At 38.8% G+C, this 19063-nt stretch overlaps 1 protein-coding gene across 5 annotated transcripts in view; it reads left to right on the top strand.

Moving 5' to 3' along the window:
- The first annotated feature begins 202 nt into the window (after nucleotides 1–202).
- RBMS1 (RNA binding motif single stranded interacting protein 1) overlaps nucleotides 203–19063 on the top strand; it is a 233202-nt gene continuing 214341 nt past the window's right edge. For all 5 annotated transcript variants that reach the window (XM_055122725.1, XM_055122731.1, XM_055122727.1 and 2 more), the window contains exon 1: nucleotides 203–718. In XM_055122725.1, coding sequence (XP_054978700.1) covers nucleotides 644–718 — 75 coding nt within the window. In that variant the 5' untranslated portion in view covers nucleotides 203–643. The remainder of the gene's footprint in view (nucleotides 719–19063) is intronic.

Here is a 19063-nt window from a genome sequence, read left to right as displayed (position 1 = left end):
GATCCCCCAGATCCACCGCACCCCACCCACCCCGAACCCTCGGATACAAAGCGATCGGGGCTCGGAGGGCTCCTGCCCGTCCAACCACAAGCCTGGGAGGTGAGGAGTGGTTAAAACTCAGCCCTCACCTCCAGCCGGTCCCGGGCTCCGCGGCGCCCAAGCCCCGCCCCCGCCCGCCCTTCCCCCCCCTCGGCCTCGGCACGCAGCTCTACTCCCCTCTCCCCTTCGGGCGCACCCACCCCAGATGCCTCTTGGCACCGAGCGCAGCCGCCGCCGCCGCAGCAGCACTTTCCACGGGTATTGATCCCCTCCCAGCTCCGCTCAGCTCGCCCGAGCGTGCGAGCGCGGCCGGAGCGCCAGTCCTTGGCAGCTCCCGAGCAGTCGGGCTCCGGGAGGCAACTCCTAGGGAGCGCCCTGTCCGGGGTGCCCTCTGCGCTCTGCAGTGTCTTTCTCTCTGCCGGAGCGGAGGAGAAGGAGGAGAAGGAGGACGTCTGGTCCGGGCTGGGAGGTGGAGCAGCGGCAGCCACCGCCGCCGCCGCCGCCGCCGCCGCCGCCGCCTCCGGAAAGGGAGAGGCACGAGAGCTCGAGACTTGGAAACCCCAAAGTGCCCACGACCCTGCACGGCAGGCTGCCTTCCAGCTTCATGGGCAAAGTGTGGAAACAGCAGATGTACCCTCAGTACGCCACCTACTACTACCCCCAGTATCTCCAAGCCAAGGTAAAGGGGGCGCGGGGGGGGTGGGGGAGGGGGCGCGGGCGCGCGCGCGCGGCTCGGGCCGGGACCGGGGAGGGGCGCGGGCTGAGCCCCCGCCGCCCCAGCCGAGTTGATGGAGGGTTGCTAACTATAGCGCCGGCCTGGCAGAGCCGGGCGTCGGCTGCCCGGGGAGCGGAGTGCGGGGATCGGGTTACAGAAAGCCGCGGGGCTGGGGGCAGAGACTAGACAGGAAAGAGCCGCCAGCCCCTTCCTGGCCCGGGGGGCGGGGAGGGTCGCGGGGCCAAGGGGTGCCGAGCCTTAGAGGCTCAGCCCCCGCCGCCGCCGCCGCCGCCGCCGCCGCTTGGGACCCGCGGCAGGACCCGCTGGCGGCGCGGCTTTTCCACCCCTTCTGGGCCTCGCCCTTGGAGCTGTAACTCTCGGCTTTTCCCCCGAGTGGCGCGGAGCCTCCCGCTCCCGGTCCCCGGGGGCCGGCCCTCAGCCTCCCGCGCGCGTAGGGAAGGGGATTTGCGGGGAGGGCTGGGGGCGGTGGATGGGACGTTTCTCCTCTCCGCCTCCGGCCCTGCGCGCCCGCCCCTCGCCTTGATCTTTGTGCGGTATGGCACTTCACCTGGTTACTGATTTCCACTTTTACGCTGGTGTTTTGGGTAGAAAAAAGTGGCCAAAGTTCACCCAGCGTTCATTGATGTCCCTTTTAATCTCCCCTCTAGCATTTGCAGAGGAAGGACAATGGGCAGATTGCAGGGTAGAGAAAGAATTCACTTTGCATTTAGTTTTTTTTTTTTTTTTAAATAACCACCACTTTATATGTTTACCGCAGATCGATTTCCAATGGTGCTTTCTCAAAAGTGGCCTTGTCACACTCTTAGATAACTGATGATATGGAGCTATACCAATTGCCATTGACTTTCTAGGGACCCCGGGTACTTTGTTAGTGGGCCTGTATTATTTTTTGTAATAAGAATTTGATCCCTCCTGAACCCACTGAAAAATGTGTCTGATCCAAGAAGAGGGAGGGTCTTAGGCATCGGAAGCTTCTTCCCCAGTTTGGAAAAGCTGGAGGTGGATGCAGCAGCCTTCATCAGCAATTAGCATCTCCTATCAAGATTCCAGGTGCCCTTCCGATCACAAAAGAATCAAGTACAGATGCAGTGTCTGAACTTTCTCTGGGAGATTGTAATTATGCCCTGCTTGCTGGCAGCCCCGAATTTCTGGCTTGGTACAAAGATTCTTCAATGCAACCTTGATACTTTTTTTTTTTTTTTCCTTACAGTGTGTGTGGTCCACTGGTAGCCATGTATTTGTCCAGGGACAAATACAAAGGGCATTTTTCAGACTAGAGACCAGAAATCCCCGCTAGCACTACTAGGACTTCATTTCACTATTTCTAATTCTATTTTACTTGGGGGTCAAAGAAAGCAGAAAGATGGTAGCAGTTAGGATACCACCGTTATTCATTATTCTGTGGTTCTCACATATTAGTTTTCAGGGAATTGAAGGAGGTTCTCTATTTTTTGGTGAACTACATTGTAAATATAAGTTCAAAGCAATCTGGAGGTGGAATCTTCGCATTACCTTTTAGATATCATATATGTTTAATATACTTGTTAAATTATGCAATTTTGGGTGCTTGTTCAACACTTTACTATCACTGTCACTGTCATCCCGGTGGTCATCTATTTGCTCTAGTGGGCATCAGTAATGTCTCCATTGTGAGACTTGTTACTGTTTTTGGCATATCGAATATGCCACGGGTAGCTTGTCAGGCTCTGCCGTGGGGTTACTATATGAATAATAAATGCATATGTTCAGGTGAACAAGAAAAAACGACCATGTTTCTACAGCGCATTCACCTTAGTAATTTTCACATACCATTAGTAAGTTAGAAACCAAGTACATAGCATTTAATACAGCTAATGCAATGCCATTTGGCTTTTTTTTTTGCCCCATAAATAATTGAAGAGAGACAAACAGCAAAAGCCTGCTCGAGCAATTAGGGTCGGATCCCAGAAAGCTTTAGGCCCATTTTCTGAGAGTGTGCTTCCTGCATAAAGCATTTAATATTGATTTCTGTTACGGTAAATGACATTCTCAAAACATATTTTGCTGTTTCTACTATAAAATCTGAAGTACTATTATTCTGAATCTCTTTGTTTCTAGAGAAAGACACATTTACTCACTTGACCTATATAATGTGGTATTAAACTTTGATAATTAACTCCAAATTCCCAATCGTAGGGTATCTTGATTATCTTAGGGGCATCTCACAGAATATAAAGTGACTAGATGTAGATTTTAGCTGAGCTCACTTTGGGATGCTTAGCCCTTCTGCTCCCTTAAGTATCTGTTGGTAACTAGGGAATGTGAATAAGTAAAAATAAAATTTCTTTTTGATCTGTAGTTAGCTTTTTGATCTGTAGTTAGTTGGAAAACAACAGTTACCTAATATAACTAAATAGTTAATAAATGCACTAAGAATATTTTATCTCAAGTGATATTCCTTGCCTGTGTGCTTTAACCTTTCAAAAATACGAGATAGAAAACATTCCTCTGTTGAAAGTACAGTGATGTGTTTGCTAGTCAGTGTTGTTTTGAAACTTCTGTTTGGAAGCTTTGGTAAAAACAGGAATAGCACAGTGATTTACAACTGGATATTTGACTTCAACTTGCGATCAAGGAATGGATGTGATTGTCTTGAACTGAGAAAGAATAAATGGACAGGAATTCTTTTGTCTGAAGGAATCGATTCTAATTAAGTTGACACTTGAAAATGACTTGTTACTTTGAAAAGTTAAACAGTATCAAATAATTCTTCTTGAGTTAATCATTCAGAATCAATTTTGGCAATTTTGTTATTTCCCACCATAAAAAATGTAGGAGTTACTTCTGGCACCTGAAATGTTGCTTCTGTGACAAAACCTTTCCCTCACACATCCCTGGTTCCTTAAGATCCCCTGAGTTCTGCCAGGAGCTGCTAAGACTAGTTATATCTGCATTTTATTAAAAAAATTCACATTTCTGTATTAGTGCATGTGTCTGAATTGGTGTGTTTTATCTTTGAATAAAGACAAGATCATTAGGAAAAAAGACATCTACATTAGCCAGTAAGTAAATTGAAGATGTTTTGGATAGGCAGGATATGGACAGAAATAAAGGAGATTGTGAGCAAAAAATTTTTTAATGCTTTACTTAGTGTAGAATTACATAGATTTCAAGTAACCTGTTTTCCCATGCGTGTAGTATTTTATTTTATTGTGGTGCCAAGAATTCGACTCAGATCATCAACTAGCAAGTCATGGGCAGTGCCACTGAGTCACCCTAGGACCTCATTGCATTTTTTGTACTTCTTTAGTAATGCAAATGATCTTATTACTGAGGTTTATCACTGACACATTTAAAGATGTAGTTTGATGCAATTTTATAAATATAACCACATATTGTTTTAAAGGATTTTCTGGTTTGTAAAATAATTTAGGCTATATCTGAAAGAACAGATTTGATATCCCCTTTTTAGCTACATAGAAAATTCTATTGATTTAACATATTTGATCCTAAAGATTTGCGTGTGTGCATTTACACATTTTTAAACAATGACTGTACTCATTTCACTTACTGTAAAAGGAAACTTTTAGTCATTTTTTATTACAAAGAGACTACAACATATGTAACTGCTTTTGCATTTATACAAGTATTTACGGGAATTGAAATACTTCCTCTGATTCTTTTAAAGAAAGAAGTACACAGTGATCTTCACATAATTATTTAAGCTAATATTTTGTACCAGCAAAAACCAATGCAACACATTTGCAATCTCTATTCTTAGTTAACACAATTGTATTTTGAGATGTAAACTAAAATATTGCATACTGGAGGGTTGGAAAGATAGTACAGGGGTAAGATGTGACTTGATGTGGCCAACCTAATTCCGTCATGGGCACCACATAGTTCCTTGAATATCACAGGGTGCTGCCCAGGAGGTGCTTCCCGAGGACCTTCAAGTGCGGTCCTGGAGGCCCCTCAACATTGCTGGGGTGACCTGGATAATTTTATGCATGGAAGTCCTGAGCAGCACCACATTATTGGGGCCCAAGAATTAAACCACTGTCTAGGTTGGTGGAGAATTGCTGGGAGTGGCCCCCTCCCACAGGTTCCTGAAGACCTTTTGGGAGCACCCTTCCCCAGAGAAATATGATATGGGAAGCTTTGATTTCCAAGTTCCTATGTACATTATAGTTTTTTTTTCTATATCTCAGGAAGGTCTGTACTACAGAAATTTTTGTTTCTAAATCACCTTTGTTTTAGACCTTTTTGTATAGGTGTATGCCGAAAACATACACCTATACAAATCATAAACCTGGATCTAACTATCTAACTTTGAAATCCTGAAAGATGATGACTGGATAGTAAATTGGATTTCATTAATAAGGGTTGCAATGAAACAGTTTTTATTAAACAAATTTTATATACATTAACATTTTGTTGAACTTCTATTTTTTTCTTTTTTAGATATAAGCCAAATGAATTTAAATTAATCTATTTTTTCTCAGGAATTAAGGATCATGATTTAATACATAGAATTACTGAGTAATTTAAGTATAGAGGCATGATACTAAGAAAAGGTTCTTTGTATCCTAAAAGGTTATCATAATTATGAGAGTTTTTTTTCAGTGTTTCAATACATTAAATATTTTACCCTGATGAATAAGCTTTAGGTGAGTGGGATACTGGGACTCTTGGAAGACTAGAGATTATGAAAATCTTAAATGCAACAATGAGACACACTTTCTCTTAATTTCTTTTGAATTTCCCGTGGTATATGTTGTTTTTATATGTTGGGACCAAGAGCATAAGATACTAGAAGGGAACATTTGAACAGATAAATAAAGAGAAGCAGGAAAGTATTCATTTATTTTTATTTTTGACTAGATATACTTTACACATTTAGCAATTTTGGCTTTGAATTTAAATCCAAAATATGGGCAACTTTTATGTAATGTGCTTGTAGGAATTTTGTTTGAATCTTACTGATTTATTGCTCAAGCTTTGGATCTTACTCTAATGGTTAATTTAAACACACAAACCCTTAATGAGGATTGAATGATGACTGAAATTTAAAAGTATGGTTCTTTTAACTAGGGAGAAAAGGACCCTATATATACATATTTGGATCATGTACACACAGCTATATTATATATACATACCTACATAGATACATATATATTTTTTTTTCTGAAAAGAGAGTTGTCAAGAAAAATATTTTATTCCTATAGCTACCGAATGAATAAAGGTCATATAAGAAAGATCTCAAATGGAAGAATAGGTGCTTACTTGAAAATAAAGTGACAAGACTGGGAATGTGGCTCAGTGGCAGCGTTGCCTGACGTGCATGCGTGAGACCCTGAGTTGTGTCACTGACACTGCAAAAGAAAAGCAAAGAGAAGAGAAGAGAAGAGGAGAGGGGAGGGGAGGGGAGGGGAGGGGAGGGGAAAGGAAAGGAAAAGAAAAGAAAAGAAAAGAAAAAAGGAAAGGAAAGGAAGGAAAAGAAAAGGAAAGAAAGGAAAAGAAAAGCAGTGTGGGGTGGAAGAAGGGAGAGGAAGGGGGAGAGGAAGAAAGATAACATCTGAAAAATAAAGATGGACATTTAAATAACAGTATTTTTTTTCTTTTTGGGTCATACCCTGCAATGCTTAGGTGTTACTCCTGGTTCTGCATTCAGGAATTACTCCTGGCAGTGCTTGGGGGACTATATGGGATGCTGGGAATCGAACCCAGGTCGGTCGCATGCAAGGCAAACGCCCTACCTGCTGTGCTATTGCTCCAGCCACAGTAATTCTTTCTTAACATGAGAAATTGCTTCTCTACCTTGTTTTTCACTAGATGCTAAGTTAACTGGTTTATCTTTTGCCAGCATGGTCTGACTGTCTTGCTTCTAAGCACATCAACATCTCCCTAATTCCTTACTTGATTTGCAGAGCAGTATTTGCTGAATAAATCCTTCTTAGTAACTATTATTATTCAGAATAAGTATGTGTAAAATGTTTAGACAAGAAAAATTGTAACTGGAAGCTACAAATATAGTAATCTAACCTAATTTTATAATGAAATCTCAATGTAGTTTGATTTGTATTTTGATTTTTTTTGTTCCTGTGATAAAAACTTTTCATGTGTTCTATGAATTAAGGTCCTTAAGATGGGAATGGAGTGATAGCATAGGGATTAAAGCACATACCTTGCATGCAACCAATTCTAGTTCCATAGCTGGAGCTACATATGATCTGAGCACTGCCAGGAGTGATCACTGAGCACAGCCAGGAGTAAGCCCTGAGAATCATTGGGTATAGACCCAAAACAAAACAAAACAAAACATTCCTAAGATAAATCATATATCAGTCGATCAATGATTAATTTATTGAATCAAAAATTTTTTCATACAACCTTTATTAAAAACAAACATGGTGTGAGAAAGAAAATCTCAAAGATTTATATGGAGGGAAGTGTCACGTGTAATGAATTGGTGACTTCTTTTGCCGTCTATCACTAGTCACCACCAATAAAAACCATATGCAGCTTAATTTTAAAGAATATCCCCTTTCTCCAGTGTACTTGATATTTGGTAAAAACTTGTATTCATTTAACAGTAAAAAATTAAAATATAGTGGCTGGAGTGATAGCACAGCGAGTAGGGCATTTGCGTTGCACGAGGCCAACCCGGGTTTGATTCCCAGCATCCCATATGGTCCCCTGAGCACCGCCAGGAGTAATTCCTGAGTGCAAAGCCAGGAGTAACCCCTGAGCATTGCCAGGTGTGACCCAAAAAGAAAAAAAAACCCTAAAATATAACCTAGTATAAGGTATTCACAATTTTAGTTCTCTCTGTTACTGGTTGTTACCTAATCTTACACATAAAATGTGTCCATCTGTCTTTCTGTCTCACTTTATTGCTGTGTTATAACAATAAACTGGAATGTGTTATATTAAGTGGAAGTATTTAATTCAATGAAAAATAGCTTAAGGAAAATATAGTAACAAAATGTTAGTGATTTTTATAAAATGCCATACTATTGGTATAAAATCAAGCCACATATTCAAAAACTGAACCTTGGCTTGGGAATTTGATGTGGGATGAATTAAAATGTTTTGATTTTTCTACTCTATCATTTTAATGAGTCAATAGTAAAACCTGATGGAACTCAGCTTAGCCTCATGAGAGGCAGTGCTTGGATGTCACATTTACCACTGGGAGTTTGGTTAGATGATACACAGCTAGCCAAATATCTTCTTAGTACCATGTGTGTTGAACACATGCAAATTTCAACACAAACACAGATTTCACATTAGAAATCACATATTTCTGAGTCAGGTGCAGGATGGCGGGAGGTGGAGAGTGTAGAGGGAATGGTAATAGCTAAGCCAACAATAAACTGAACATGTTTTCCTCATAATTTAATTTCTTGTTAAAAAAAAACAATATACCAAGGGCCTTTAATATCATGATATGTGTATTTAAGTTTTTCAAATAAGCACAGGAAAAAAATGAGAGAGTGAGAGTGAAAGAGAGCAAAAATTAAAAATGAACATCTGAGTGGAGAAATGATTAAAATTTGGGCATTGTAATTTTTCATACATTGTCCCTAGCGAATTTTTTTCTAATTATTTTGACCAGGTGATGCTCAGGACTTACTCCTGGCTGTGTTCTCAGGGATTCCTCCCTGTAGGGTTTAGGGGACTCTAAGGGTGCCTAGAATAAAACTCGGTTGGCTGCATGCAAGACGAGCACCCTATAGTATCTCTCCACACCCATTTAGCTAATTCTTAAATGAATAAATGTATCCTTTTCTGTATAATGATAAGGAAATTTCTATTTCAGAGAAAAGATTAGATACCAGTAATCCAGTATAGTCAAGATGAAGCCAATAACTAGTGGATTATTTTCTACATTAGCTATAACATTTGCTTTTTAAAATTAGACTAAGTCTTAAACTGGTAGCTTGTAGAGAAATTACTGAGGAGCATGATGAGCTAAAATATTGATTCAGTTTCTTTAGTAACCCCAGTTCATCAATTTTTTGGTCTTGACATTGGTAATAGTTTGGGAATTTAATAAACTGTTTTTTGCTCTTCACCATCTCATCATCTTCAGGGAGACAGAACAGACACTTTACAAAAAGCCAGACAAGAAAATTTACAAGGTTGTATTTTAGAGACATCACACCAACTAAGGATACGAAAGACACTAAGACATTGGGATACAGGAAAAATGAATAATTTTGCCAAGTTTTGTGAAGGAAAAGTAAAGTGCTAAGAAAAACAACAATAAATCTGGTAATTTTGCAAAGAAATTGGACCTTCAATTGATGGATGCAAATTTTTGAATTAATAAGCAACGTTGTGTTTTTTGTGTGCTTGCTTTTCCTTTATATAATCTCTTTGTGAGTACTTAGAATATAAAATAATTTTTGATGTTATATGTTAACTCCTCTTCAAGTTTTTGTACTCAATTGTCTTATTTTACATTATTTTTCTAGTTTTATGCATATAAATGTGCTGGGAAACCAATATATGAGGATTGTAACTGATTGAGAATATAATCTTGAAGGGACGACAATGGTAATACAAAAATGTTGCTTTTATTGTTTCAAATCACTTAAGTGATTTCATTTCTCTTAACTCATCACTTTACTCATGGTGAAAGTAGGTTTTGGTTTTGAGATTTTTTTTTTTTAATGATGCTAATTAGATCCTGTGCCTGCAATCTACACATTGACAAGGTGTCTAATGTGAACTGGCATTTCTTTAGAAAACACCAGATTTTGGGAAGTGGGGGTGGGCCACACCCAGTGGGGCTCCTGGGACTTTTCCCAGTGACTTGCTGGGCTGGTTACTCCCAGCAGGGATCTTGTGGAGAGTCTAACTTTTCCTTACCCCTTGAATAATAATGAAATATTTTCATAATTTATGTAATAAAGTATTAAGATATGAGAGGTTATAAGGAAAATAAATTCTGTTATAAATTTGTAATATTGTTAATATTACCTTTGTTTTCTCAAAATGCAATTTTGATTTTATCACCAGTTTATACAAGTACTCACATTTATGAGGGAACAATTGCCAATTTAAAACTTCTCAGGTCATTTATCTCCTCCAATTTTGTTTTGTTTTGTCAGTTCTACAAATAGAAGCCTTAAAATAAGAGAGAAGGAAAAGCTTTCTAACCTCAGCCTTGCCCCCTTCTGAAGTTCTTATGCCACATAATCATTTGCATACATTAAAAAATATACAACAACAACACAGAAAGAATTAGGTGCCAGAGAAACTTATACAGCAAAAACTCTAGCGGGCAGATGATACTTTGCTAGAGCTCTGTGTGATTTGTTCAGTATGTTGGCTGAGAATCCGAAGTCAGGTCGAGTTACAGCAATGGCTTTGCAGCTCGTGTTATAGCTGACTTGTTTTTATAGCTGTATGTGTGTTTGAGGCTTGCAGAACTGTAGTCTGGGGAACACAGACCCAAGAAGCTCTCGAGCTGTGTGCCTGTAATTAACCCATCTGGAACACTGGAGCACTGCTTCCCTAGGCAGAAACAAAATACTGGGGGTGGGAAGGTAGTCCCCAGTCAGGTCCTCTTTATACAAATGAAGCCCTTAATTTTTTTCAGTGGTGCAGTTCTGATTGGTGGACAGTTTCAGCAAGTAGTGATTGGTCTGTCGAGTCTTGTGTGGTCTTTGACTTGCATGTATGATTTCATGATCATAGGATACACTGAACACGTGGCTGGAATAAATAAACCAGAGTGCCTGGACTAGACCTAGACTGTACCCTCAACAGCCAACTGTTGGGTGTTTTGTTCTTATGCAAATTTGGAAGAGCCACATGTTTATTTTTTAATGTATATTTATAATGTGATTAACCCTATCTTAACTTACAAATTGGTTGTGTTTGCAACATGCAGGTCTAATTCCAAATCATTATTTGCTTTTCAGTTATCAAATTCTCTAATATAAAAGTTTTTATCTTTAATGTTAGAGTACACTAACAGCCTTTAAAAATACACTTTACAGTTTTCATACACTACGGTTGTTCCATGATAGGCCTATAATAGAAGCAAATCACCAAACCGGATAATGTTTTTGGTAAAGGGACTGAGAATTTAGGGTTTGAATTCCCTTAACATCTTTGCTCCTGTTAGGTAGTGGGAAGATTTCTTCTCAGAGAAGGGCAATAAGAAGAGTGTGTGTGTGTGTGTGTGTGTGTGTGTGTGTGTGTGTGTGTGTGTGTGTGTGTATGTGCCCATGATAGTCAGGGGATATATGCAATGCCCCAAATTGAACATCAGTGGCTGCATTCCTTAACCACTATATTATCTCTTTGGTCAGTAGGAAAAGTTTTGCTGCAGTCTATCAATGCCTAGATTATTATATCCCTGCAGAACTTTCCTTGCTCTTTTCTAGTCTGAATTCAGCAAACAGCTCTTGAAGTTAGTGACAAGAAGAAAACAAAAAAGACAATTAACGGCCCCCCTCCCCTTCAGTTTTGTTACTTCTCTTGTTTTCACCTAGCTCTGGTTCAATCAGTGGTGGCTCATAACTCTCATGGGAATCTCAAACCTTGGGAATCTGCTGCCACATTTCTATTAATCTCAAATATTTATGGATACTCAGACTAAAGTACAGATGAAGAATATTACCCTAAAAGGAGGTCTTGCTTAAAAGACTTTGCAGACCCAAGATCTGTTGGTATTTTACTTCTAAATGGTAACGTGAGTGTGAGGTGAAGAGCTAGAAGTCCAGGACCTGCAGAATCGAATGGATAGGGGTTAAATCCATGGGTTTGGGAAACCTCCGAAGTATTTCCTCACAGCCTTGCCCTCTTCCCCCGTGTCCTCTTCCCCACTCACCATCTCCCCTCCAGTTTTTTGTGTGCAGGAAGTAGTTCTGGACTTCCTTCTGACCAGCTATAGATGTGTCCTTCCGTGATGGCTCATCCAAGATAATTGCCTTGAATAAGATCTTCCCAATGTGTGTTCTGAATCAGGGGTCAAGTTGCTGACTTAATATGGCTAAAAAAAAATTAGAAGCTATTCTATCGCTTAATGCTACAGCTTATGAATAAGAATTTGCTAACTACAGTTGCCTCTTTGAATCAGATTTTCTTTTGGCTTCCATATTCAGTTTTACATGCAATTTAAATAAAATCGTACTTGGTAATGTGTGTTGTAAAGGCACAGACATGATGTGATCCTTTGAACAAAAGGGAATATAATTAGCATCATAAAATATTTTTATGGCAAATATGTACTTTTATTTTTAATGGGCTAGAACTCGAAATGACATGATAAAATGGTAAGCAGTCCATTTTTTTCCCTTCCACTATTCTAAAATTTAAGGTGGCCAAGTTTTTATTCAATTTGAATATTTTACAAAGCTATCCTATATCTAAGCATACACTTTTTAAAAAAAAATTTGCAAAAACCTTAGAACAGGTGTTTTTGCTTGGTGAAAGTTCCTCAAATTTTAACTTTACTAGCAGGAATCTTAAATGGCCATCATTAAAAAAATAGATTCTATCTGATACAAATACAGGTTAAAATCATAATGCATGATAGCACTGTGTTCTTTTCTACCCCTTTCTTTGTCACAAAATTTATATTCATGTTTCAGCAATACATGATGTTCTTCAGTGCATATCCTTTGAGCCTTCAAAATTTGATTTGACTGTGGTCTGACGATAGCATGTTCAGATAAGTCCATTGTGATAGTAATCTGTGTGTCTGGGCCCTAATGAACATCTGCTTTCTAGGGCGCCACAGCAGCACCTTCCTTTGTTTCCTTTTCCTTTGCCTCTTTGATTTCAATCTTGTTAAATCCTGCAAATGGGGTTGTTTTCAATATGCAAATGATCCTATCTCCCTTTTTGGAGAAAAAAAAAGCCAGATATTTTAAATATGAATGCTCTGGGAATTTAAAAGGCATCTGCTAGAAGCAAACTACTAGAGTTCTATTGACATTTTAGACAGAATATAAGAAAGTATCTAGGGTAGATTTATATATTTGGAACTACCTGGCCAGCCTAATTTCATTCAATAAATGCTAAACAGATACTATATTCAAGTCAAGTGCTAATACATTACTAAGAAACGATTTGTATCATCATGGAGAACAATGAGGTGGTTTTATTTACTTGTTATTTAAAAGATTTTATTGAGGTCATTGTCACTGTTGTCCCATTGTTCATCAATTTTGCTCAAGCAGGCACCAGTAATGTCTCCATTGTGAGACTTGTTACTGTTTTTGGCATATTGAATACGCCATGGGGAGCTTGCCAGGCTCTGCCATGTGGGCGAGATACTCTTGGTAGCTTGTCGGGCTGTCTGAGAGGGACAGAGGAATCGAACCTGGGTCGCCTCGTGCAAGGTAAACGCCCTACCTGCTATGCTATCACTCCAGTCCTTTATGGAGATAAACATAATATATATATACATATAAGCTATAAATATTGTAAAGTTTCATGTAATAACCCCTATAATTCATCATCTAACATTTTTAACACCCAGAAAGCACCCTCCCAGTTTGTATATCTCAAAGTAACTACTTGTCTGACTTACAGTCATTGTAGATTAGTTTTGTTTGTTCCTGTTCTTCAAAAAATAAAACAACAACAAGAAAAGGCTTTTCTTTGGTTGGGCTCTTTTTCTTTTCTAGCAAATAATTATTTTGGTTTAATTCCATGTTATATATAGCACTTGGTGCTTTTAAGTGCTGTGTAGTATGCTATCACAGAATATATTGTGATGTATTTCTCTGTTCTCCTATTAGCATTTGGATAATTTCATTTTGGAGCTATTCTATATAAATTTCTAACAATTATTCTCTTGAAATCATTCAACCCACATATGTATTAACTCACAAGGGAGGGGTGGGTAGGTCATAGTATATGTGCATATTACAAATCTCTTACCCTTATAGGGTGAAAGATCTAATCACTCTACATGTCACTCACATTTGGTATTTTTAGTTTTTATATTAGCCTTTCTGCTAGGTACTATCTAGTATTATGGTTTTAGTTTGTTTTTTTAGTTTGTATTTCTTGGAGGATTGCTGATGTTGAACACTTTATCATCTCTTTCTAGGTCACTTATATTAAAACAATTATTATTGGGCCAGGGAGATAATTCTGGGATTAAGACATTTGCATTTCATCTCACTGGCCCTGGTTCAAATCTCAGCACCTCATATGGTCTCTTGACTTTTGGCACCACCAAAAATCATTCCTGAGCATAGAGCCAGGAGTGGCCACTGAAAAATTGGTGTGCCTCCCGAAAGAAAAGAGAAAAAAAATATTATTGAGGCCACAAACCAGAAGTATTGGGATGGGGGTAATGGGACAACTCTTGGACATGTTTGTCCCAGCATTTGGCCCTGAAAATTCAGTACTAAGGTTGAGCAGATTAGGGAACACTAAGCCACCCCACACAAGGGCCAAACCACTGAACTCAGGACCTCACACTGAGTGTTAAGTGTGTATCACACCACTTTAGCTGTCTCAGCCCTGGATTCCTTTATTTGTCAACTGTCTTTCAAAAATGTTATTTTCACTTCTTAAAATGGTATCTTTAATGAATGTTATTCTTATAAATAATCTTTTACTCACTTTCAATATTGAGGTTTGTCTTTTATAAATTTGTTTGCTTTTATTTTTTTTCACTCAGGAATTACTCCTGGCAGTGCTTGGGGGACCATATGGGATGCCAGGGATTGAACCCGGGTCGGCCGCATGCAAGGCAAACGCTCTACCCGCTGTGCTATCGCTCTGGCCCCAAATTTGTTGGCTTTTAAATCTAGTTTGAATTCATCAAGTTGTTTCAGAATATTTTCTCTGATTTTTCAGTTTTGCCTAATGCCTCTGATTAGCTTCTTTTTTTTTTGTTTTTGTTTTTGGGTCACACCCGGCAATGCACAGGGGTTGCTCCTGGCTCTTCACTCAGGAATTACCCCTGGCGGTGCTCAGAGGACCATATGGGATGCTGGGATTAGAACCCGGGTCGGCCGCGTGCAAGGCAAACGCCCTACCCGCTGTGCTATCGCTCCAGCCCTGATTAGCTTCTTTTAATAAACAAATCTTCAAAATTGTAATGAATTCCAGTTTTCTCATCTTTTAAGAAGAGTGGTTTCTGTGGCTATTAAAAAAAGATTTTTTTTTCTTACTTTGAGGTCATGAAGGTGTGTGCCTATATTTTTTCCTGAAAGCTGTACACTCATATTTAGGCCAACTATCACTGAGAATTAACAATTAATGAGAATTAATTTTTACTTTTGGTGTGGCTAGGGTCAAGATTTGTTTTTCTCTTTCACATGGATATCTAATTGAGTTAGCTCTACTTACTGAAAAACCATTTTTATTTTTTCACCTTTGAATTTTAGTTTTGTCTTTGTTGTCAGCCAGTTGACTGCATTTATGTGATTCTTTATTTTAGTTCTTTGTGTGTCCTTGTGGCTGTAGTGATTAATTACTGTACCAGAATACTGTCAATTCTTCTAAGTGTTCTATTTGTTTTAGTTTGGGGCCACGTCTACCAGTGCTTTGGGGCTAGTCTCCACTCAGTGATTGGGCTGATTCTGACTCCCTGCATAGGGTTTTTCTTAGTGGTACTGAGAGACAGACCATCCCTGTCTGTCTGAGGAACCAGGTCTCTTGTTTGCAAAACTCAGCCCTTTAAGCTACCATCTTCTCCCAGGCTATTCTTTGCTATTTTAGAACTTTGCAATTTTCTTTATTAATTTTAGAGTCAGAATCAGCTTTTCAGTTTCCATAGAAGATAAATCTAATGGTCCTTTATTTTTTAATGACATTAAATGTATACATCAATTTGGGGGAGCTTTGATATTGTAGCTTTCAGTATGCTCCTTACGCATTTATGAACTTACCTTTTAAAGTAATCAATAACAAAAGACTGTGGAATGTTACTGTTTTAAATATAACTTTGCTTTGGGGCCACAGTCAATAGTGCTCAGGGATTACTTCTGATTTTATGCTCAGAGGTCACTCCTGGGAGTACCTAGGGGACCATATGCAGTGCTGGGGATCTGACTAACATCAGTCACATAACAGGCAAGAACCTACCTCCTGGACAATATTTATGACTATAAATATTTCCAAAATATTCCCAATGATTTCATCAATACTGTAATATGATAGCGTAGACTATTAAGAAAAGAATTCTTTTGGAGACAGAGAGAACATTAGTTACCAGAGATCAAAATAAATTTTGAAAACTTACCCTGTAGGAACAAATGATGTTCTTCTTAATTTTTTCCCCATTTTTCTAAAAATATAACTGTCGCCTTTGTGTTCTTTATTATTCGTTTGAAACTTTGTTTATTTGGTGTTGTGACACCCCATCACTATGTTGTATCTTATGTGCTTGTGAGCCTAATAATAAATGGAAAATTAGGGTTTATTTTTTGAGTTTTCTGATATCCCTTGTGGTTTTTCAAATGCCTCTGATACTGTGAAAGTAAAGATTGATTGGGACTTACTGCTTAAATGTCTAAGCAAGAGGCCATGCTGCTCTGTGAGCGTCAACTCATTCAATCTTGTACTTAAATGCTCTAAAATATAAACATATGTATTAGACTTTATATTTAAGGTTTTCAAGCTTTTATTATTTCTGTATTCAGCAACCAAAGACACCTACACAGAGTTTACAGTGCTTATTAGTTCTGGCTGGGTTATCGTAAATTGAGTGGGTGGTTGGTTGAATAGGCAACTTCTGAAGTTCCCTCCAGTGCTAAATTTTCCAATTTTGAGGATGTATAATGTCCAAGAATCACAGAATGATAAGCGCTTTCAGGAACTTGAAAATAATCCCGTCCAAACCATTCATTTTTGCCATGAGAAAAGTGACCTAAAATGAAGAGACAGAAGTAAAACTCCTGAAAGACAGAGGTGAAGAAGTGGCCAGAAAAGAGCCGGAGAGCAGCAGAGGGGAGGCCTGACCTCTTGTGACTCATCCCTGCTGTGACCTGAAACGGATGGAATATGCCACACACTGAGTTAACAGTCATCTGAGGAAACATCCCACGTTGCACTTCCGGCATTAGTGTTGCCCACATCACCAGCTGGGGTCTGAGCAGGGCTCAGTGGTGGTTACTGTTACTCTAAGCTCGCCTGGGTTATGAGGCTGCCAGACCTCTACACCTTATTCTGCTTTCATGGCCACATGTAGTTTGCTCAGAAGAACCTCCAGAGTTGGTTTTCTTTATTTTATTTCAAACCTGCTGCAGATGAGCCCAAGGTTTGGCCCTGCTATGGTGTCTGACCTCATCATGGCCTTATTCCACTTCAGGTTCTTCCTTTAGCACACGCCTAGGGGTCTTTGGGTTTTTATCCCTGGATCTGGGGCCAACACCCTCTCACTTCCTTAGTACTCCCAGGAGCTTTCTCTTACAGGCAGGAGAGACTCTGGATTATTCTTGCTATTTTTTTTCTATCCTGTTGTCAATATCTGCTGTAACCTGTTTGGTCACCACAGGGTGGAATAGATAAGAAATGAGAGGTTCTGGTTAAATGCTTTCATTATTCGTTGATGCTAACCCTCTTGCTCATTGCTCTGATGGGAACCACCTTTTGTCTAATGCCAAGCACTTGACAATAGTTTTTAGCATCTCTTAATTTTCCTGAGATATATGAACACAGTTAGGAGCTTGAAAACTCATCATATATAATCAGACTTCAGGAGCTCTGTTTTAATCAATTGTGTAACTAATCCTGGAACAACAAAATGCATAATAGGTGAAATTAAGGAACCCATTGTGCCATTTGGACACAGCTTTCTCCTGATGCTGTTTGGATCATATATTCATTAAGTCCATGACTGAAAAGATCCTGTTTTGGCTATCTGCCATGTATTTGAGAAGCCAACATAGGAATATATTAAAGAAGCAAAAGAGAATGATACTTTACAAAAGGATTCTCCCTTGAAAATGCCTCCTTCACTTATTCTTTTCTTTTAAAGATTGTAACAGGTCACAAACTTTTTGACACTGAGTGTGATTTTAAAGTTAAGCTATTAGGAAACATGATCTATTAAGTATTAATTAGATATTTAGAAATTATCAAATAATTGTTTAAAGGATGGATTTATTTTCTTGCATTCTATTTTTTGCTCAACTTTTTGTAACGCATGATCGAGTAAAACAAGGTTCAGTTATAGCTTGCTTTGTTTGTTTTTTCTCACTGCTTTAAGAATCCTCTGCACTGATTGGTTCAAACCTTTGTTTTTTCTCCAGTAAGTGTGTGTACCTAACTAGTGAACTCTGGAAGCCATAGATGCATGGAAGGAAATGACTAAAAGGACTATTGGCATGTAAAATTGTAATAAGAAAATGTAGTAATTTGTGCATTGTTGTTAGATGATAAGTATCATTGTCAAAGAGGTTTCCAGTGTGGAGCAATGTTTAAAAATTATTGGGAAGAGATGTTCTTTACTATACATTTTAAGGTGTCTTTCTTTTTTTTTTAGTAGCTACTCAAACTACAAAGTTCTTTTAGGTAGGATTGAGTGAATCATCCTAAACAGCATGTTGAACCTAAATATTTTGCAGCTTGTAATGTTCATGTGTAAATAAATTGCTTTGAAACTCTCCCCAAATATTGCCATAGCCTTGTGTTTGATTTCCTTTACTTATTTAATGGTCAACAATGAAAAAAGACATGCTGAGCCTGGAGCAATAGTACTGGGAGCAAGGCACTTACCAGGACACTTACTAGGCCAACTGTGGTTCAATCCCTTGGCACAAAGTATGATACCTCAAGCCCTGCCAGAAGCAGTGCCTCAGTGTGGGGTGAGCCCTGAGTACTACTGGGTGTGGTCCGGAAATCAAAAGAAAAAAGAAAAACAGCATGCTTGACACTTAAGTAGTCATGTAAATTGCCCAAGTTAAAATCATATATTCTCAACTGGATGTACTTGAATATATTTGATTGAAATGACTTGAGGTCTTAAAGGAAAGTTAGGATTCAACTAAGTTCTGACTAATTATTTTCTCTAAAAATACAGGATATTTCCTTTCTCCTCCAAGTTACTGACTAACAACAAAAAAAAAGTCTCTGATTTTACTATCTTTTATCTAGTTTTCTCAACACTACAGCAAAGGTTTTGAGCAAAGCTTACCTATATTTTAAAGAATATACTGGCAAATTTAGGCAATGATATACAATTCTGTGTTTGTAATATACTTAATTTTAATAAGTGTGTAAATTCTGTAGATACTTAAAAGACAGAGATAACAGTGTTTACTAATTTTATTCTCTCTCACACTATAATGTATACACGCATCTATAATATTATATATA

This window comes from Sorex araneus, chromosome X (genome assembly GCF_027595985.1).
Source record: "Sorex araneus isolate mSorAra2 chromosome X, mSorAra2.pri, whole genome shotgun sequence".
Classification (NCBI taxonomy): Eukaryota; Metazoa; Chordata; class Mammalia; order Eulipotyphla; family Soricidae; genus Sorex; species Sorex araneus.
Note: the sequence above shows the minus strand (reverse complement) of the source record. Positions and strands in the feature narration are given on the sequence as shown.